Below are 22,035 nucleotides of genomic sequence, written 5' to 3'. Positions count from 1 at the left end.
TAGCCTTTGGGCTGGTCCCTTCATGGTTGAAAGATGGGGCTTCAGGGCCATGCATTTCATGGTCGTCCAGCCACACCCAGAGACAGGAGGTAGAACATCTCTTCCTTGTATCTCCCAATCCTTTAAAAAAAATTTAATGGCCAGGCACGGTGGCTCATGCGTGTAATCCCAGCACTTTGGGAGGCCAAGGCGGGTGGGTCACTTGAGGTCAGGAGTTCGAGACCAGCCTGGCCAACATGGTGAAACCCCGTCTCTACTAAAAATACAAAAATTAACCGAGCTTGGTGGTGCTCGCCTGTAATCCCAGCTACTCAGGAGGCTGAGGCAGGAGAATCGCTTGAACCCAGGAGGTAGAGGTTGCAGTGAGCCGAGATCACGCCACTGCACTCCAGCCTGGTGACAGAGTGAGACTCTGTCTCAAAAAAAAAATTTTTTTTTAATTCAATTTTTTTTATACTTTGAGTTCTAGGGAACATGTGCACAACGTGCAGGTTTGTTACATATGTATACATGTGCCATGTTGGTGTGCTGCACCCATTAACTCATCATTTACATTAGGTATATCTCCTAATGCTATCTCTCCCCCCAATTTTAATTTTTGAGACGGGATCTCGCTCTACCCAGGCTGGAGTACAGTGGTGTAATCATGGCTCACTGCAGCCTTAAGCTCTTGGGCTCAAGTGATCTTCCTGCCTCAGCCTCCTGAGTAGCTGGGACTACAGGTGCATGCCACTGTGCCCAGCTGATTTTGTATTTTTTGTAGAGATGGGTTCTAACTATGTTGTCCCGGTTGGTCTCAAACCCTGGGCTCAAACAATCCTCCCATCTTTGCCACCCAAAGTGCTGGGATTACAGGCATGAGCTACCATGTCTCACCTTAATTTTTATTTTTTAATATTTATTTATTTTATTTTATTTTATTTTATTTTTTGAAACTAGATCTCACTCTGTCACCCAGAATACAGTGGCACAATCTCGGCTCACTACAGCCTCTGCCTCCTGGGTTCAAGCAGTTCTCCCACCTCAGCCTCCCGAGTAGCTGGGACTACAGAGGCACGCCACCACACCCGACTAATTTTTGCATTTTTAGTAGAGATGGGGTTTCACCATGTTGACCAGGCTGGTCTCGAACTCCTGACCTCAGGTGATCAACCCACCTCAGCCTCCCAAAGTGCTGGGATTACATGCTCCTGTTTAAACCAACCCCGGACAGTGAAGTAGACAAAGACTCACCCCCGGCAGGAGAGGAGCCTGGCTCCTCTAGAGGAGCACATGGTTGCCTCTGAAGGAAATTTGGATCCTGATAGCCAAGAGGAGGGGGGTTGGGTGGACCTGTGCAGAATGAAAATGGGGGAGGAGAGGCCGGGTGCGGTGGCTCACGCCTGTAATCCCAGCACTTTGGGAGGCTGAGGCGGGTGGATCACGAGGTCAGAAGTTCAAGACCAGTCTCACCAACATGATGAAACCCCGTCTCTACTAAAAATATGAAAAAATTAGCTGGGCGTGGTGGTGGATGCCTGCATTCGCAATCCCAGCTATTCAAGAGGCTGGGACAGGAGAATCACTCGAACCCGGGAGGCAGAGGTTGCAATGAGCCGAGATCACACTACTGCACTCCAGCCTGGGCGACAGAGTGACACTCCATCTCAAAAAAAAAAAAAAAAAAAAACCCAACCTCCCTTGACCCATGCCCCTCCAAGTCCAGCCCCGTTTCTCCGCTGCCCCTCATGGCAAAACGTCATGCAGCGTGGTCTCTGGGTGCTCACAGATATTCACTATTCCCCAAACTCCCCTGGGGGTATTCGTCCGTGATGGCAGCTGGGCCCCGTGACTTACTTTGACCAATGAAATGTGAGCAGGAGAGACATGTGTTGTTTGAAACAAAAGGGCAAGGGCCACGTCCACAGGTCTTTCCCTTCTGCTAGGAGAGCAGCAGCTTTCTGGGTAGAGGGTGCCCTCTCAGCCCAGGTCCTGGAGCAGAGCCTCAGCCATCCTGCTGTCCCTGAGCCATTAGAATTCTGAGTCCCTCGTGATCTCAGCACCACCTGCCTGTCCTGGCTCCCCCACCTCACTCACATTCGATCTTCATCCCACTCCATATGCCTTCTGCCTCCGCCTTTCTGCCAGGAAGGAACTTTCCAGTGCCCTCCAAGTCGCCAAATCAGTGGGGCGCTTCTCTGTTCTCACGTTAGTCTTCGGCAGTCCTCATCACAGTTGATTTATCCCTCTTCCTGAAAAACTTTGTGGCTTCGGGCCGGGCGCGGTGGCTCACGCCTGTAATCCCAGCACTTTGGGAGGCCGAGGCAGCTGGATCTACCTGAGGTCAGGAGTTCGAGACCAGCCTGACCAACATGTGGTGAAACCCCATCTCTACTAAAAATACAAAAATTAGCCAGGTGTGGTGGCATGTGCCTGTAATCCCAGCTACTCAGGAGGCTGAGGCAGGAGAATCGCTTGAACTCGGAGGCAGAGGTTGCAGTGAGCCGAGATCGCACCACTGCACTCCAGCCTGTGCGACAGAGCGAGACTCTGTCCCAAACAAACAAACAAACAAAAAAACAACAAAAAAAAACTTTGTGGCTTCGGTAAAGCCACACTTTCCTGGTTTCCTCTCACCTTGCTGGCGGTTCCTTCTCCTTGGCTGACTCCTCCTTTCCCCTCCACAAAAGCATTGTGTCGCGAAAAGCCTCAATCCTGTTTGTTTACTATTTTTTGTTAATAAAATTTAATTTTTTTTTTTTGAGACGGAGTCTCGCTCTGTCGCCCAGGCTGGAGTGCAGTGGCGTGATCTTGGCTCACTGCAAGCTCCTTCTACCAGGTTCATGCCATTCTCCTGCCTCAGCCTCCCGAGTAGCTGGGACTACAGGTGCCCGCCACCACACCTGGCTAATTTTTTGTATTTTTAGTAGAGATGGGGTTTCACCGTGTTAGCCAGGATGGTCTCGATCTCCTGACCTCGTGATCCACCCGCCTCGGCCTCCCAAAGTGCTGGGATTACAGGCGTGAGCCACCGCGCCCAGCCATGGAGTAGCTATTCTTTAGTTCCTTTACTTTCTTAACAAACTTCCTTTCACACACAGAGAAAGAGAGACAGAGAGAGAGAGAGAGTCTCACTATGTTGCCAAGTAGCCTTTTTTTTTTTTTTTTTTTTTTTTGGAGACTGTGTCTCACTCTGTTGCCCAGGTTGGAGTGCAGGGGCGTGACCTCAGCTCATTGCAACCCCTGCTTTGGGGGTTCAAGCGATTCTCAGCCTCAGCCTCCCAAGTGGCTGGGATTACAGGCGCGCGCCACCACACCCGGCTAATTTTTGTATTTTTAGTAGACATGAGGTTTAACCATGTTGACCAGGCTGGTCTCAAACTCCTGAACTCAAGCGATCCACCTGCCTCAGCCTCCCAAAGTGCTGGGATTCCAGGCGTGAGCTGCTGCCCCGGCTTCATTCCCACCAATTTACACGCCCGCTCTGTGCCGACAGCTCTTGAGTGTACAGCCGACCTCTGGGCTTCAGTTTTGTACATCCAGCTGCGGCCAACTAAACATCTCTCTAAGGCTTCTCGGACGTTATGCATCCTCAGCTGTGCCCTGGCTACCCTGAGCCTGTTTTCCTGTTTTATTCCTCCAGTCTCATAGTGATACCCTCATCCTGTCCGTCTTCTGGAATAGACTTGGGAAGCCGCCCTGTGACCCTCGTCGCCTCCCTCACCCTGATCCGTCAGTGTGTCCTGTCGGGCCCCATCCTGGCATCTGTCCAGTCCATTCAGCACTGTCTGTCTCCATGGCCCCTGCCCTCTTCAGGCCCCCAAGATCTCTCACGGCCACAGGCCTCCCTCCTTGCTCCCCCTCAACTCACCCTCCAAATGCAACCTCCCAAATCCAAACCCAATCCTGTTGCTCCCGCCCCGGGCTCTTCAGTGACTTCTCATCACACCCAGAATTAGATCCAAACCCTTTCTGGTGGTGTTTCAGGCCATACGAGGCCTGGCTCCTGCTGTTCCGACCCCATCTCCTGCCCCTCTGCCCTTGTCCAAGCCAAGCTCAGTCCTGCCTCAGGGCCTTTGCACCTGCTGTGCCCTCTGCCTGGAATGCTGTTCCTCAGCTCCTTCTTATCTTTTAGGTTTCAACTCAGAAGTCGCCCAGGGAGGGAGGCCCTCCAAGAGCACACAGCTAAGATAGGTCCCTTCCTTTGTCTCTATCTCAACCCTTTTTGTCCCCAGCACTTACCAGGATCCGTCATTTGGGGCTTATCTGGTTCCTTTAGTTTGACTGCACCCCCAGGAGAATGTAGGCCCCAGGAGGGAAGGAGCCGAGCCTCTTGCTGCTGTGGAAGCAAGCCCGGAGCTCAGTCACTCTCATGAATGAAGGAGTGGGAATAGATTCAGAACCGGGTGATGGACAGGATCTGGGCTGCGCTCAGAGCTCTAGATGCCGGTTCTGAATGCCTTTCACTGATCGCAGGGAAGGGGCGGGTCTTCGGGGCTGGGGAACAAGGACCCTGGCAGGGCATTCTGCACCTGCTTCTCAAAGGCAGGCTCCCAGCTCCTGTTTTGCATTGTTGACACCGTGGCCTGCCCGTGAGCACCAGGGCCTTCAAGAACAGTGGGTCTTGGCCAGGCGTTGTGGCTCACGCCTGTAATCCCAGCACTTTGGGAGGTTGAGGCGGGCGGATCACCTGAGGTCAGGAGTTGGAGACCAGCCTGGCCAACATGGTGAAACCCCGTCTCTACTAAAAATACAAAAATTAGGCCAGGCACGGTGGCTCACGCCTGTAATCCCAGCACTTAGGGAGGCCGAGGCGGGCAGAGCATGAGGTTCGGAGATTGAGAACACCCTGGCTAACACAAGAAAACCCCGTCTCTACTAAAAATACAAAAAAAAAAAAATTAGCCAGGTGTCCTGGCAGGCGCCTGTAGTCCCAGCTACTCTGGAGGCTGAGGCAGAAGAATGCCTTGAACCCGGGAGACGGAGCTTGCAGTGAGCCGAGACTGCGCCACTGCACTCCAGCCTGGGCGACAGAGCGAGACTCCGTCTCAAAAAAAAATCAAAAATTAGCCAGGCGTGGTGGCAGGTGCCTGTAATCCCAGCTACTCAGGAGGCTGAGGCAGGAGAATGACTTGAGCCCAGGAGGCGGAGGTTGCAGTGAGCCAAGATTTCACCACTGCACTCCAGCCTGGGCGACTGAGATTGTCTCAAAAAAAAAAAGAAAAAGAAAAGAAAACAGTAGGTCCCCACCCCACGCCCTCCCCCTCACACCCCTCCTGGACCCCCAGGCAGGCATCACAAACAGACATTTGCCACCGAGGACGGTCTCGTCGCCACAGAGGTAACCCCTGCCCCACTAAACACACCTATGGTATCACTGAGGACTTGGTGGGCCCATCCGCCCGTCCGCCCGTCCACCTGTGTCTGCCCGTCCGCCTGTGTCCGCCTGTCTGCCTGTCTGCCTGTCTGCCTGTCCGGCAGTGGGTGGTCCACAATTAGCTGTAGCTTTGGGGGAGGGGCAGTTGGCTCCACAAGGTGCCAAGCTCAGACGCAGGGCCCCGAGCCTTCACTGAAACCTCCTGGGAAGGGCAAAGCTCTCAGAAGCCCTCGGCCTTCAGCCCTGGAGTCTGCGCTGCCACAACTCAGGTTCTGGGGCCCCCAAACCAGGGAGCAAATTTGCATAACGGGACACATTTTATGAGCCCTGGAAAGCAGGGGCTACAGGAGGTGGAAATAGAGGCCACGGGCCCTGGGCTTCCTGCAGAGCACTGCCAGGACCAGGTGGGGCTGGCTCGATGGGGAAAGAGGGCCCAGTAGAGAGGTCAGGGCGCTGTTTCCTCCTGCAGCCGTAGCCTGGCAGGGACCCTCAGCCCTGGGCTAAAGCCCCTTCTCGGCATCTGATATGTCAGGCCTTTCTGCGGCGGGTTGGGTGCATCAGGGTGGGTGGAGTGAAATCCAGGGTCCAGGGTCCACTGGGGGTTGGGAGAGCCCTAGGCAGGAGTGGGGGCAGCTCCCTCTGGTAACACTAGCAGTAACGTAATCATCACGGCTTAGGGAGGGCCACCCGTACAACCAGCCCTGTCCCACTGAGTGCACCTGAGGAGCCAGCTGCTCTGACCCGCAGTTCCCAGACCTCAGGACTGAGCGCCTGGCCCAAGGTCATCCCACTGCAATGTGCTGCCACGGGGGCCGCTCTCAAGCCTGGGCAGTACGTGGGTCCAGAGCTGTCAGAGTGCCAGCGTCCAGCCCCCACCCCATGCGAGACCTTCACAGCAAGGAGACCGGAGACCCGATGGACAGAGGGTAGGGGAGCTGGGGGTGGCTCCGACAAGGCCCCCTGAGAATGTGGCGGCCTAATTAGCACGGCATTCCCAGCCAGGCCTGCTCCAGGGGCCCAGCGAGGCAGATGAAAGCTGAAAGGCTATTCCAATGAGGGGCCGCCCACTTCTCAGCTGAGAGTGATCCTGGCGTGCTGGAGGGACCTGGAGTGGGTACATAATTCAGCGTGTCGGGAGGAGGGCGGGAGTTGAAGGCAAACCAGAGCCAGTGCCGAGATAAGACCTGGGATGGGTGGCTCTGCCCAGAACAGGGCCCCGCTCCCTTTTCAGGAGGGTGAGCGAGGCACGCTGCAGGGTGAAGGGGACCGGGCCGCCACCCTATCCACAGTCCCGAGACAGGCATGTGTTTCTGTGTGCATACCTGTGTATTCGCACACATGCATCGGCTTTGCACGTGCACTCAGCTGTGCACACACATGTAAACACAGGCCCGCCCAGGTACATGAGCACACAAGCGTGCGTGCGCAGACACACGTGCACACACAGACACACAGTCACACAGAGACGCACACAGACCCCGTGCACACACAGACACACATTCAACATAGACACACACAGACCCCGTGCGCACACACACATTGACACAGAGACACGCACAGACCCCGTGCACACACAGACACATTCACAGAGACGCACACAGACACATGTGCACACACAGACACATTCACACAGAGACGCACACAGACACACGTGCACACACAGACACACATTCACACAGACGCACACAGACACACGTGCACACAGACACATTCAACATAGATGCACACAGACCCCGTGCACACACAATTCACACAGAGACACACACATTCGCCATGCACACACAGACACACAATCACACATAGATCCACACAGACCCCGTGCACCCACATATTCACACAGAGACACACACAGACCCCGTGCACACACACATTCACAGAGATGCACACAGACACACATGCACCCACACATATTCACACAGAGACGCACACAGACACACGTGCACACAGACACACATTCAACATAGATGCACACAGACCCCGTGCACACACACACATTCACACAGAGACACACACATTTGCCGTGCACACACAGACACACAATCACACATAGATCCACACAGACCCCGTGCACCCACAGACACACATTCAACATAGATGCACACAGACCCTGTGCACACACGTACACATGCCCATGACACACAGGTACACACACCACGCACAGGCTCAGTCTGGGCCCAGGCCGGCCTCCTGGCTGCAGGGACTGAGCGGGACGCATGGTGTTTGAGAAGACACGTGCCTTGTGCCTGCCTGTGTGTCCCTCCCCTTCCTGCATTCAGAGGTTTTTGTTGAGGGAGGCACAGGCCTTGGATTTGCCTGACCCGAATGACCTGGATGACTGACCTGTCCTGGTTGGTTGGTTTGTTTGGGACTGTCCTGGTTTTAGCACTGAAAGTCCCACACATCCTGGAAAACCCCTCTGTCCCAGGCAAACCTGCCCTGGTCACCCTGCCCTGGGCCTCTGGCTGGCCTGGCCCTGGATCCTCCTTCCCAGAGCTCTCCTCACCGTGTGGTCACCCCGTGATTGACCAGGAAGCCTCCGGATAGAGCCAGGGCCTAGTCTCTGCTCTCACCCTGGAGGCTCTGAGACTCCTCGCTTTGGGTAAGCGCCCCTCTGTTTATGGAGCACCTGCTGGGAGCCAGGCCCTGGGCCTAGGGCTTCCTGAGCAGCATCTCTCAGTCCCCCTGCTGACTCAGAAAGGTTCTTCCTTCATCCAGCCATTGTGACAGGTCACCTGCTGGATGCCAGTGTTCTGGGCCCTGAGGGTACCGCAGAGAACACAGCAGGCAAAACCACCGTCCTCACGGAGTCAACATACACTCAGTGCAGAGAGATGGAAAGTCAATAAGAAAAATAAGGAAATCACGTAGTGTTTTAGAAGAGGGGGAACGCTGTGGGGTAAAGTGAAGCAGGGCGGCCGGGCGTGGTGGCTCCCAATGGTTATCCCAGAACTTTGGGAGGCCCAGGTGGGAGGATTGCTTGAGGCCAGGAGTTTGAAACAAGCCTGGTCAACATAGTGAAACCCCATCTCTATTTTTTAAAAAAAGACCAGGCGCAGTGGCTCACACCTGTAATCCCAGCACTTTGGGAGGCCAAGGCGGTGGATCAAGAGGTTGGGAGTTCAAGACCAGCCTGGCCAACATGGTGAAACCCCATTTCTACTAAAAATACAAAAATTAGCCGGGCATGGTGGCGGGCACCTGTAATCCCAACTACTAGGGAGAATGAGGCGAGAGAATCGCTTGAACCCGGGAGGTGGAGGTTACAGTGAGCTGAGATCATGCCGCTGCACTCCAGCCGGGGTGATACGTGAGATTCTGTCACAGAAAACAAAAAACAAAACCACCAGGTTGCTCAGACAAGGCCTCAGGGGACTTGGGGCACCTGAGGAAGAAGCAGGGACAGCTGCGAATGGTGGGGTGAGGGCAGGAGTCCCCCAGACACCCTGGGAAGCGCTCCAGGCAGAGGGAACAGCACGTGCAAAAGGCTAGAGGTGGAGCATCCCTGGCGTGAATAGGGTGTATCAGGGAGGCCACTGTGGCTGGGGAGGGAAGGAGGGGGTGGCAGCTCAGATCCAGCTGGGCCTCTGGGCCACAGAACAGACTTGGAGGGACCTTACTGAGAGAGATGGGAGCCACAGAGGGGTGCTGGATCTCCCTGCCTACTGTGTCAGATGAGATACAGGGGCGAGGTTGGGGCAGAGGGACCACTTAGGAGCCTATTGCAATAGTCCAGGTGAGAGGTGATGGTTGCCCAGACTAGGGTGGTGGCCATGAGAAGTGGGTATTTGCTGAATACATTTTGAAGTTGGCCGGGCACGGTGGCTCATGCCTGTAATCCCAGCACTTTGGGAGGCCAAGGTGAGCAGATCACCTGAGGTCAGGAGTTTGAGACCAGCCTGGCCAACATGACGAAGAAACACCGTCTCTACTAAAAATACAAAAATTAGCCGGGTGTGGTGGTGGGCACCTGTAATCCCAGCTACTCAGGAGGCTGAGGCAGGAGAATCACTTGAACTCAGGAGGTTGGAAGTTGCAGTGAGCCGAGATCGCACCACTGCACTCCAGCCTGGGGGACAGAGCGAGACTCCGTCTAAAATATTTCTAAGGTGTTTGGCCGGAGAAGCTGAAATGAAGGCGCTGCGTCTGACTGAGATGGATTATATGCGAGTGGAGGAGGCTTGTGGGGGAAGAGCAGAGCTCAGTTTGGGAGGCTTTCGTGTGACAGATGGAGATGTGGAGGAGGCCGACGTCTGCAGACAGGAGGGCCACGCTGGAGCTTTAAATGACTGCCCCATTTTGCAGGTGAGGAAGATGAGGCTCACACAAGCGTGGGGACACACCGGTTAAGTTGAGGATCCAGGGCTGGGCGAGGTAGCTCGCGCCTGTAATCCCAGCACTTCGGGAAGCCGAGCCCAGGAGTTCAAGACCAGCCTGGGGAACATAGTGAGATCCTATTGCTACAAAAAGTAAAAAATTCACGGAGCGTGGTGGTGTGGGCCTATATTCCAAGCTGTCTGGGAGGCTGAGGTGGGAGGATCTCCTGAGCCCAGGAGGTTGAGGTTGCAGTGAGCTATGATTGTGCCACTGCACTCCTGCCCAGGCGACAGAGCAAGACCGTGTCTTAAAAAAAAAAATAGGATTCAAACTCAGGTCTCTCTGGCTCCAAAGCTTGTGCTCTTTCCAATGCCCTATGCCATGGACAAGGAGCCCCTGCCCATCCTGCACACCCCACGCCCCACGTCCAGCAATAGGACGAGGGAAGCCCAGCTGTGCGCTGGCTGGCTTCCATGTCTCCAGGGCTGAGCCAGGCTCCAGGCGGGGCTGCAGAGGGGATGATGGGCCCACCAGGAAGTGGCCTGTGCTTGGGTGCAGCATGGAGGGACAGTGCCAAGTAGCCTAAGGCGCCAGCAGCTCCAAGTGCAGCTGGCCTGGCCTGAGGCTGTTATCTGACCAGCAGAGAGCATTGGGTTAGCATCGACTGGCATAGAGAGGAGGATCTGCCAATCTGCCAGGGCTGGGAAAGCGGGGAGGGGGAGAGAGGGAGGGCTGCAGAGCCAGAGGGATCTGACCGGTCTCCAAGACCCAGAGAGCCCCACGGCCCTGCCCAGGGGGCTGCGGGGATACCAGCCATGGGGCCAGCCCTGCTCAGGCACAGGGAGGGGCAGTCCCTTCGGTGCTGGCAAGTTGGGGTGAGCAGCTCGAGGTTTTGGGGCCTATGAGGGCCAACCAGCCCTTCGTGGAGGACGCTCTGCCCACCACGTGCAGGATGGAGCTGGGGGCAGAGCCCTGGACTTGCAGTCAGCTGGGTTGAGGCCTGCTCGCTGCCCTGTTGCCAGCCGTGTGCCGTGGCCGGTGCCTTACCCTGGTGGGCCTCGTTTCCTCCTTTGTGAAACGGGGACTGTCCTGAGGACTCTGGTACACAGTTAGGGCTGGGTCTGCCTTGGTTGGTCCTGTCCTGCTTCCAGGGGCTGGGAAGCTGCAGAGTGCCCTCCACAATGGCCGGCTGTGGCTGGCCGGCCTGGGCCTGGGGCAAGGGCCCTGTGAGGGGCTGGTCCCACTGGGGACATCTCTGGCCATCCCGGCTCTGGGTTCCCCCAGCCCAGCTGAGCTGAGGTTACAGCCTCCTTGGAGGCTCTGTGTACTTAGAGCCTGAGAGACAGAGCCAGGGTAGGAAGGGGCACGTCGCCCCCTTCCCACTGCAGGGCCTTCGCACGGGCTGTGGCCGTTGCCTTTCCCTTCCCACCATCCCGGCAGGTGTGGCCTCACAGGACAACTTGTAGGCACATCTGGGGCTGCTGAGCGGACCGGGTAGGGTGGCTTCCCGTGCTCAGGCCACCCGCCTGAGCTGCCCCCATGCTCCCTGACCAGCAAGCAGGGACTTGGGGATTTGCAGAAAGGAGGACCTGAACACAACACAGCTCTCCTTGCCTCCTCTGTGCTGGCTGGAATCCTAAGGCAACCCTGTGAGGCAGGGACCCTTCTCCCTGGTTCCCAGATTCATACTCCAGGAAGTGACGGAACAATGTTGGCAGGTGGCACGGGGATGGCAGGGGTCTTTCCTGAGCACCCCCACTGCCCACACACACCTCCAGGGGCCTACCCTAGGCCCCAGCACCTGGCCAGACTGCCTGCTCTTGGGAGCCCCCATCTCCTAGTGAGCCCCCCCATCTGCTAGTGAGCCATGAGGATCCTCCGTATCCCCCCACCCACTCATTCTGGGCCCTCCCCACTGGCACCCCCCACACCCCGGGGCTCAGGCAGCAAGTGTTGAATGGAGGAGGGAATGAATGAGGCCTCAGAGATGCGGGTGAGCTCAGGCATGTGGGAGGCCAGGAGGTTTGGGGATACCCGAGCAGTCAGCCGAGCGCGTGCCCCTGGAGGAGAGGAGGAGCAGGGGGACACCCCCAGGGAAAGCTTGGGGGAGTTTTGGGGGAGGCCCGGCCTTGCTCTCCTCAGCCCCCTCTGGCAGAGCCACCCCTGGCCCACCCAGGAGGGGACGAGGAGGCTGGTGGGAGGGGTGCAGGGCTCCTCCGGAGAGAGTCTGATCCCTGCTAATTTGCAATCTTAAAATGCACCGCCAAGGCTCCGGCCTCACTTCTGCACATTAATCAGGCAATCAGCGGGTCGGGGCTCCCAAGGGCTGCATGGAGGGGCATGAGAGGAGCCGTGGCAAAGCTGCGCCAGCCTCCCTGGGAGAAACCCAGCAGGGGGACCGTCCAAGACTGGGGCACCCACTGGCTCTGGCAGGGGGTACCAGAGGCGGCGGGGCCAGCTGGGACAGCTGGTCCAGGTCTTGGAGATGGGACCAACTTCCAGCGTGCAGAAGCACTCAGCAGAGACATCCCTACTCTCCAGGAGGAGGGGCAGGGGTGCCTGGAAGGACAGCTTCCCTGGGGTGGGTCCCCTGCATCTGGGCAGTACCGAAGGTCGGTGAGCACTCCCCCGGGCTCGGATCCCCCCCCACCGCCTGGCCCCCGAGGGGCCCTCCACCATCCTCAGGCACTGGGACGGGAGGGGCTGCCCACACTGGTGCCTGTGGCTTGTTGCCCGGCCCCCGCCCCAGGCCCCTGATACAATGGCTTGTTCTTCCTTGAGACAGGGAATATGAGCCAGGCCCTGCACAAAGCCTGGAGCCCTCTCAGAGGAGGGGCAGGAGGGTTCCTGCCCTGGGTCTTCACTCCACCCCTGCTCTCTGACCCCTCCCACCCACGGCACACCCACGAGCCACGTACCAAGCCCACTCCTGGATGTGGGGGCCATTTGGCTTTTTCACCTAAACTGGGGTCCTTGCCTGGTGTCCCCTGTTTCCCGACATCCCTTAGAGGCACCTGCTTTGTGTCTGACGGGGAAATGTCTCTCCGTGGGACCCGCTATTAGCTTCTCCGGGTGTCATTTCAGAGAACTGCATCCTGGACCTTACAGAGATAGCCACACGGTGGGTGAAGGAGGGCTCCCCACACCCCAGCACACCGGGTAGTCCTGAGGCTCAGGGGAGTGTGAGCAGAAGCACTTTGTAAACTCCAGTAAGCTGTGCAAATGTCGAGTGGGATTAGCGCTGAGCCGGACACATATCACCCGGTCCCCCTGCCGCAAGGCCTCTCTTGCTGCAGCCCAAGGGACGAAATGGCTTTGTCTTTGCAGAATGGCCTGGCTGTGGCCCCGTCCCCAAAAGCCTGAGATGTGGGATGAGAAGCAGTGAACACCATGAACACCCTTGAGCTAGGAGGGGCACCCTGGCTCCCTCAGGGTGGCAGAGCGGGGCGGCTCCCTGGGGGAGGAAGCTTCCTACAGGTGCGGGAAGCACCTTCCTGGAGGGTAGCAGCCCGAGGAGGGGTGAGGAGTGTGAGCTGAGAGAGACGGGGAGTGTCGGCTCTGTGGAAGGTGCAGCTGGGTGGAGGGTCGGCTCTGTGGAAGGTGCAGCTGGTGTGGGTTGGGGCCCCCTCCCAGCCCTGGGTGTGGAGGGTTCAGGCAGTGGGCAGGCTTCCCAAAAGTCAAGTGGGGTTTGGAGCCCAGGTTCCTCCCCCAACACACCCCTGCCTCCCCCTGCAGGCTGGGTCTCCTTGGGCAGATGGAGGCAGGCAGCAGGGGCTGGAAGCCAGATCTGAGCCTCCAAGTGGAGACGGTGGACACTGCCATCATCTCCTACGTGTGGTAGGAGGGGAAACTGAGGTAGGAGGGGGAAACAGCAGCAGCCTCGGCCCAGCCTGCGGGCTGTGCACTGGGCGGGACAGAAGTCACTGCAGAGAGCACGGCTTGGCCCAGAAAGGCTCCTTGAAGCTGTGCCACCGCCACCGCTGAAGTCATAATTCCTCTGAATTCGCAACCGAGCCCAATTATGCAAAAAAAACAAATTATGTACGATGATTTTTATGTGTTGGAAATGTTCAGTCGAAGCCGGGTGATTACAGGGGACGGGAAGCAGCTGCCACTCTCTGGGAGCCCATAACTCCCAACAGCTGGGAGCTGTCACTTATTTACGAGGCCGTTTCTGCCAGGAACGAGGGGGTGACAGTGGCGGTGAGGCCTGCTGGGCCGTGAGCCTGGGCAGGCAGTGGCACGAGGCCGGGAGCAGGGCTGGCCCGAGAGTGGCCAGAGGGTTGGTTCTCTCATCCCACAAGCTCTGGGTACAGCTGCAGCAGAGACTCAGCTGCCCTGGGTGCCCCGGCTCTCCCACGAGGCCTGGCTGGAAAGCTAGAAGCAAAGGGGCCGGAGGCTAACTGGGTAGGGAGGAGATGGCTGCCTGGCCCTCCAGGGTGGGGGCCTGGAGGCCTGGAGCCGGCCCCCCAACCTCGGCGCACCTGCCTGGCCGCCTGGGGCAGCTGGGACCCTGGAAAAAGGTAGGTAATGACGATCGTCCGTAATGAGGGTGCTCCAATAATGAGCACGGGGCTATTATCCAACCACAGGCTGGACACATCCGAAAATAAATTATTGTAAGGATCCATTAACGAATGCCTAATTAATGCCCAATTAGAGGGAAGCTACAGAGGAAACGCTCTGGACAGTCGAGAGGCAAGGCCTGGTTTTGCAGCCACAGCCTGGGGGCTGGAGTGAGGTGGGAGAGGGGAGTGGCCAGAAGGTGGGCCGGGACTGGGGCAGCCTCGCCTGACAACTGGTGCCACCCCCAGACCTTCACAGACAGGCGCCCTCTCAGGACATCCACACAGCTCTGCCAGGGAGAACTGCTATTGTCTGTATTTTATTTATTTATTTAGTTAGTTAGTTAGTTAGTTATTGAGACGGAGTTTCGCTCTGTCGCCCAGGCTGGAGTGCAGTGGCACGATCTCAGCTCACTGCAAGCTCCACCTCCCGGGTTCACGCTCTTCTCCTGCCTCAGCCTCCCAAGTAGCTGGGACTACAAGTGCGCGCCACCACGCCCGGCTAATTTTTTTGTATTTTTAGTAGAGACAGGGTTTCACCGTGTTAGCCAGGATGGTCTCGATCTCCTGACCTCGTGCTCCGCCCGCCTTGGCCTCCCAAAGTGCTGAGACTACAGGTGTGAGCCACCGCTCCCGGCCTTTATTTTATTTATTTTTTTTTTCTGAGACAGAATCTCACTTTGTCACCCAGGCTGGAGTGTAGTAGTGCAATCTCAGCTCACTGCAACCTCCGCCTCCCAGGTTCAAACGATTCTCCTGCCTTAGCCTCCTGAGTACTACTGAGCCTCCTGAGTAGCCACCCGGCTAATTTTTGTGTTTTTAGTAGAGACAGGGTTTCACCATGTTGGCTAGGGTGGTGTCGAACTCCTGACCTCAGGTGATCCGCCTGCCTCGGCTTCCCAAAGTGTTGGGATTACAGGCGTGAGCCACCGCACCCGGCCATGTCTGTATTTCAGAAATGAGGAAACTGAGGCTTAGAAGGGGTGTTGCCCGTATGTTTTGAGGATGTGGAAGACACTGTAAATGTAAAGGAGACATTATTTGAGGTGAACTTTGGTGCCACGCATGCATGCTGTGCTTGTAATTGGGAATGATTCAAATAAAGAGATTCTGGCCGGGCGCGGTGGCTCACACCTGTAATCCCAGCACTTTGGGAGGCCAAGGCAGATCACCTGAGGCGGAGAGTTCAAGACCAGCCTGGCCAACATGGAGAAACCCCGTCTCTACTAAAAATACAAAAACTACCTGGGCGTGATGGTGCGCACCTATAATCCCAGCTACTCAGGAGGCTGAGGCAGAGAATCACTTGAACCCCGGAGGCGGAGGTTGCAGTGAGCCCAGATCCCGCCACTGCACTCCAGCCTGGGCAACAGAGTGAGACTCCATTCAAAAAAAAAAGTAAATTCAATAAAAAATAAAAATAAATAAATAGAGATTCTTCAGGACTCTGCATGAGATATTTACTACATTAGAGCAAGAGTCCTTCCCAATATCCGTGAGCACAGATAACAACAACCAGCGGCACGGCTAGGAGGAGAGCAGGAGGCTGACGGCTGTGTCCCTGGGTCATGACCTACACCCCAGCAGTGTGACAGAGCTGGAGCAGGTGGGGCTGGGGCTCAGCAGCTGTGGGGTGGAACTAAGGAGGTGTGGGGGTGATTGGGGCCTTCACCCCAGACTCACCTCCCAGCCCAGCAGAAGTGGGTCACCAAGGAGGGGAGGCCTCTCGTCCCCGACGGGTTCCAGGCTTGGGCCTTGACCCTGGCCTTGCTCCCAGCCAGGGACAAGGCTCTCACGGAGCTCAGCCAAGACGAGGATGCGTCCCCGGCGGGCGCCGGAGGGTGCGGTGCCAGTCCTCGCCTGCACGGCCCCTGACCTGGCTGTGCTCTCTCTCCCTGCCAGGGTGCTGTGTGGAGTTGCTGCTGCTGTTGGTAGCTGCGGAGCTGCCCCTGGGTGGTGGCTGCCCACGGGACTGTGTGTGCTACCCGGCGCCCATGACGGTCAGCTGCCAGGCGCACAACTTTGCAGCCATCCCGGAGGGCATCCCCGTGGACAGCGAGCGCGTCTTCCTGCAGAACAACCGCATCAGCCTCCTCCAGCCCGGCCGCTTCAGCCCCGCCATGGTCACCCTGTGGATGTACTCGAACAACATCACCTACATCCACCCCGGCACCTTCGAGGGCTTCGTGCACCTGGAGGAGCTGGACCTCGGCGACAACCGGCAGCTGCGGACGCTGGCACCCGAGACCTTCCAGGGCCTGGTGAAGCTTCACGCCCTCTACCTCTACAAGTGTGGGCTCAGCGCCTTGCCGGCCGGCGTCTTTGGCGGCCTGCACAGCCTGCAGTACCTCTACCTGCAGGACAACCACATCGAGTACCTCCAGGACGGCATCTTCGTGGACCTGGTCAACCTCAGCCACCTGTTTCTCCACGGCAACAAGCTGTGGAGTCTGGGCCCGGGCACCTTCCGGGGCCTGGTGAACCTGGACCGTCTTTTGCTGCACGAGAACCAGCTGCAGTGGGTCCACCACAAGGCGTTCCACGACCTCCGCAGGCTGACCACCCTCTTCCTCTTCAACAACAGCCTCTCGGAGCTGCAGGGTGAGTGCCTGGCCCCGCTGGGGGCCCTGGAGTTCCTCCGCCTCAACGGCAACCCCTGGGACTGTGGCTGTCGCGCGCGCTCCCTGTGGGAATGGCTGCAGAGGTTCCGGGGCTCCAGCTCCGCTGTCCCCTGTGTGTCCCCCGGGCTGCGGCACGGCCAGGACCTGAAGCTGCTGAGGGCCGAGGACTTCCGGAACTGCACGGGACCAGCGTCCCCGCACCAGATCAAGTCACACACGCTCACCACCACCGACAGGGCCGCCCGCAAGGAACACCACTCACCCCATGGCCCCACCAGGAGCAAGGGCCACCCGCACGGCCCCCGGCCCGGCCACAGGAAGCCGGGGAAGAACTGCACCAACCCCAGGAACCGCAATCAGATCTCTAAGGCGGGCGCCGGGAAACAGGCCCCCGAGCTGCCAGACTATGCCCCAGACTACCAGCACAAGTTCAGTTTCGACATCATGCCCACGGCCCGGCCCAAGAGGAAGGGCAAGTGTGCCCGCAGGACCCCCATCCGTGCCCCCAGCGGGGTGCAGCAGGCCTCCTCGGCCAGTTCCCTGGGGGCCTCCCTCCTGGCCTGGACACTGGGGCTGGCGGTCACTCTCCGCTGAGGACCCAGGGCGTCAGCACCCAGCACTGCCACATGTCCACCAAGGAACAGAATTTATTTTCTTCTTTTTTTAACAAGTGGAAGATCTGCTGGGTTTCAGGAAAAGGCTGGTAGAGGCTTCGGCTGCTGTCGGGACGTCTGGACCCTGCCATGTGGATTATAAACCCAAAGTGTACAGCCCTAGGCGGGAGGGGCTGGCGCTTCTCAGCCGGCCGTCCCAGCCAGCCCCGCAGAGCACCCACGGACAGTGTCCACTCTGGCAAGGTGGGAAAAGGCACTCCAAGTGCATCCTCCACTGGCAACAGTGGGACAATTGCCCCCGACGGCGGCACCGGGGCTCTGTGGAATCCCGATCCTTCCGAGAGGTCTGGAGGGCCCCGTGGTTCCTGGAGAAAGCAGGACGCAGAGAAGAACAAATGAGGCTCACCCACGAGGCTGGGCGGCCAGCAGTCTGGGCACACACGAGCAGGTGGCATCTTGGCTCTTGCCTGAGGCCACTTAGTCACCCTGCCCCGAATTCTACCCTACTCCACCTTCAGCCCCTCCCTCGGGGGCGGCGCCTCTCATTCCTGATGTCTCAGGCGACCCTGGCAGACCCAGGCCCAACTGCTGGGGTCCAAGAACCAATTACCAAAGGAAAGATCATCAGAGGCTGAAATCTAGAACTTCATCCCGGGCAATGAGGTTCTCACAGAAGGTGCAGTTTTATAACTACGTCCACTTATATATATTCACACTCTACATATATATATATATATATATATATATATATATATACACAAATGCACAGTCCCCCTCCCACTCCGTTACCTAACTGTACGTCTTTTCATGTTTATAAACTATACAGAAAACTGTATTTGCTGAACTAAGGATTGTATTGGTGATTTCTAGCAAGAACAAAGTGATAGAATTTTTGTCTAGAATCCCAAACTGGCAACGATAGTCTCCAAGGGACCTGGGCTTGCCAAGGGCCTGGGGCAAGGTGTCGGCGGGGACGGTGAGGAAGGGGGAGGCAGCAAGAGTCACTTTGGGGGACCAATATTCTTAGATATTTAGAGCATCACCTTGTTTTTATATGCAATACAAGCCTGTCTGCCACCCTGGAGCGCCCTGTCACCCCTGCTGTCGTAGCTGTTGGCTTCAGGGTGAGAAGTGAGAAGCAGCTTATTGTATATGAGGGAGCCAGGCCCCGAGGGTGAGCGAGATGGAGAAGGGGAAAGAAGGGGCTTTGGGATCTGGAAACCAGCAGGCCAGGCAGCGTCCAAAGTGTTAGTCCAAAGGGTCGGACCGTGTCGTCAGCCTAGCGTTTGGTCAGTGACGGCCTGGACAGGCCAAGGAGACTCCGGGCTTGAGCCCAGGCCTCCCGCACGGCTCAGCTGCTGAATTTTTCCTTGAGGCTGTTTGGTGTGTGACCCAGCAAGGGCCCTGTGTAGGACAGCAGGAGGGAGGCGTCGGGGGGCCTTAGCAGAAGGGGAACAATGAGGGCATTTCATGAACCATCTTAGGCACTTCTGCATCACGGAAGACCCGGCCCTCCCAGCCGTCCTGGGGATGCTCAGGGTGCAGGCAGAGGCTTGGGAGGCCGGACTCAGGGGTCAGAAGCAGGGACTGGGGCAGGCGAGCCCGGACAGGGAAGAGGGGCTCCGATCAAAGCCGGCCGTGCTGCTGGCCGGGGGCCCAGGTGGGTACAAGCTCCTTTGTGCTTTGCACAAACCTGAATCCCCCACCAGAGAGGATGTGTGTGAGGAGCCAGAAACGCTGAATCCAATTAAGAGAGAAAAATAATAATAACAATAAATGATCTTGGACAAGAACCCTGTTTTTCATTTCCTAACCCCGCATTCCCGACAGGTGGCAGATCTTAGGCTTCTGTGGGTGGGCGAGCCTGGCCGGGCACAGCTCTGGGAACACGGCACATTTGTTGGCGGGAGGAGCCGCAGGGGGCAGGGGCGCACTGACTCACGGGACACACGAGAGCACGCACACCCTGGTGCTCCGTTTCGTGGCACTTCCCTTGCCCGCACAGATCATGATTCACTTTCCACATTCTGACTGCCCCGGGTCGGCACCATCTCCGTGGCTCTCCCCGGAGGAGGCTGGTCCTGGGTCCTTCCTGGCCTATTCCCGGGAGCCTCCGGAGCAACGGCTAAGTGACTGATCCTCAGGGCGCCCGGCAGGCGGCTGGTGGGGACGGGCGGCTGCAAGGAAACAGTCAGTACCTGGGGCCCAAGGAGTTTTCCAGGAGGCCAGGGACCCACCCGGACAGCTGTGGGTGTGCTTGGAGACTGCACACGTCTCTCTGGCTTCAGAGAAAGGAGAGGGTTCCCCGGATAGAGGGAGGAAGGCTGTGTTTTCAGGCCTGGCTGGACAAATCCTCCTCAGTATGAGGCTTGGGGCATTCACTAAAGGGAGCCCAGTGACTGCAGACCAAAGAATCCTCAGCCTGCACCTGCTCCCCTGTGGCCTGCAGGCTCTGACCCAGGCCGAGGTGCCAGGGCCTGGCTGTCCCTTAGAACCCAAGGATGTTGTTGTGTTGTTGATTTCATTTCCAGCTTCAGACAGCAAGGCCCTCAGTGGGAAAATCAAGAGTCTAAGCACTTTATTAAATTTTTTTTTTAAAAAAAGACTTAGGAAGTCCTGTAATATGGAAGTGAAATGTCAGTACGAGAAATGCTAATGTTTTATAAATGATCCGCTTCTGTCAAGCACAGCACAGTCTCTGGTTGCCGACTGTTATTAGAGGCAAGGCAGTGGGGGCCCAGGACGCCAGGTATTTTTAGCAGCTTTCTCCTCTAAGAGGTAGGGGGAATCAAGGCAGCTCTGTTGCAGACGACATCAGTTGTCACTCAGCAGCTCATGCTACGCAGTTATGATGACACCATCGCCCCAAACATCAAAGCAACTGGACGCGTCAGGGGCGAGGCAAAAGCTTCTCTATTCGCCAGCTCCAGCCCCTTGCGTCTGGTTCAGGGCAGGGAGATGCAGATTCCTGTGGTCTTCCCAGAGGCGGGGGCCACCCCTCCGCTGCCGTCTTCCCACTTTCCCTGGACCCCCAGAGGGAGTCATCTCTTCTCCCTCCCAGCCCTCCTGCCACGCAGGCCTCCACTGTGGACTGATGGGGACAGAGCCACCCCTGTCGGAGGGGCTGGGTGGCCACTGGTGGTCTCCACTGTGGACTGACGGGGACAGAGCCACCCCTGTCGGAGGGGCTGGGTGGCCACTGAAGGCCTCCACTGTGGACTGACGGGGACAGAGCCGCCCCTGTCGGAGTGGCTGGATGGCCACCGAAGGTCTCCACTGTGGACTGACGGGGACAGAGCCACCCCTGTCGGAGGGGCTGGGTGGCCACCGAAGGCCTCCACTGTGGACTGACGGGGACAGAGCCACCCCTGTCGGAGGGGCTGGGTGGCCACCGAAGGCCTCCACTGTGGACTGACGGGGACAGAGCCACCCCTGTCGGAGGGGCTGGGTGGCCACTGAAGGCCTCCACTGTGGACTGACGGGGACAGAGCCACCCCTGTCGGAGGGGCTGGGTGGCCACTGAAGGCCTCCACTGTGGACTGACGGGGACAGAGCCACCCCTGTCGGAGGGGCTGGGTGGCCACTGAAGGCCTCCACTGTGGACTGACGGGGACAGAGCCACCCCTGTCGGAGGGGCTGGGTGGCCACTGAAGGCCTCCACTGTGGACTGACGGGGACAGAGCCACCCCTGTCGGAGGGGCTGGGTGGCCACTGAAGGCCTCCACTGTGGACTGATGGGGACAGAGCCACCCCTGTCAGAGGGGCTGGGTGGCCACCGGTGGTCTCCACTGTGGACTGACGGGGACAGAGCCGCCCCTGTCGGAGGGGCTGGGTGGCCACCGAAGGCCTCCACTGTGGACTGACGGGGACAGAGCCGCCCCTGTCGGAGGGGCTGGGTGGCCACCGAAGGCCTCCACTGTGGACTGACGGGGACAGAGCCGCCCCTGTCGGAGGGGCTGGGTGGCCACCGAAGGCCTCCACTGTGGACTGACGGGGACAGAGCCGCCCCTGTCGGAGGGGCTGGGTGGCCACCGAAGGCCTCCACTGTGGACTGACGGGGACAGAGCCGCCCCTGTCGGAGTGGCTGGGTGGCCACCGAAGGCCTCCACTGTGGACTGACGGGGACAGAGCCGCCCCTGTCGGAGTGGCTGGGTGGCCACCGAAGGCCTCCACTGTGGACTGACGGGGACAGAGCCGCCCCTGTCGGAGGGGCTGGGTGGCCACCGAAGGCCTCCACTGTGGACTGACGGGGACAGAGCCGCCCCTGTCGGAGTGGCTGGGTGGCCACCGAAGGCCTCCACTGTGGACTGACGGGGACAGAGCCACCCCTGTCGGAGGGGCTGGGTGGCCACTGAAGGCCTCCACTGTGGACTGATGGGGACAGAGCCGCCCCGTCAGAGGGGCTGGGTGGCCACCGAAGGCCTCCACTGTGGACTGACGGGGACAGAGCCACCCCTGTCGGAGGGGCTGGGTGGCCACTGGTGGTCTCTAAGGCCTTTCACACAAGCTCCTCCCCTGACCCCAGAGCTTGGCTGGCTCTGCATAGTTCATTCAACAAGGGCTGA

General features: G+C 58.1%; 1 protein-coding gene across 1 annotated transcript in view; it reads left to right on the top strand.

Moving 5' to 3' along the window:
- The window catches only part of RTN4RL1 (reticulon 4 receptor like 1), a 91,356-nt gene extending 72,093 nt beyond the window's left edge, over positions 1 to 19,263 (top strand). Inside the window, exon 2 of the mRNA XM_024350164.3 lies at positions 16,138 to 19,263. Coding sequence (XP_024205932.1) covers positions 16,138 to 17,450 — 1,313 coding nt within the window. The 3' untranslated portion in view covers positions 17,451 to 19,263. The remainder of the gene's footprint in view (positions 1 to 16,137) is intronic.
- The last annotated feature ends 2,772 nt before the right edge of the window (positions 19,264 to 22,035 follow it).

Source organism: Pan troglodytes, chromosome 19 (genome assembly GCF_028858775.2).
Source record: "Pan troglodytes isolate AG18354 chromosome 19, NHGRI_mPanTro3-v2.0_pri, whole genome shotgun sequence".
NCBI classification, from domain to species: domain Eukaryota; kingdom Metazoa; phylum Chordata; class Mammalia; order Primates; family Hominidae; genus Pan; species Pan troglodytes.
Note: the sequence above shows the minus strand (reverse complement) of the source record. Positions and strands in the feature narration are given on the sequence as shown.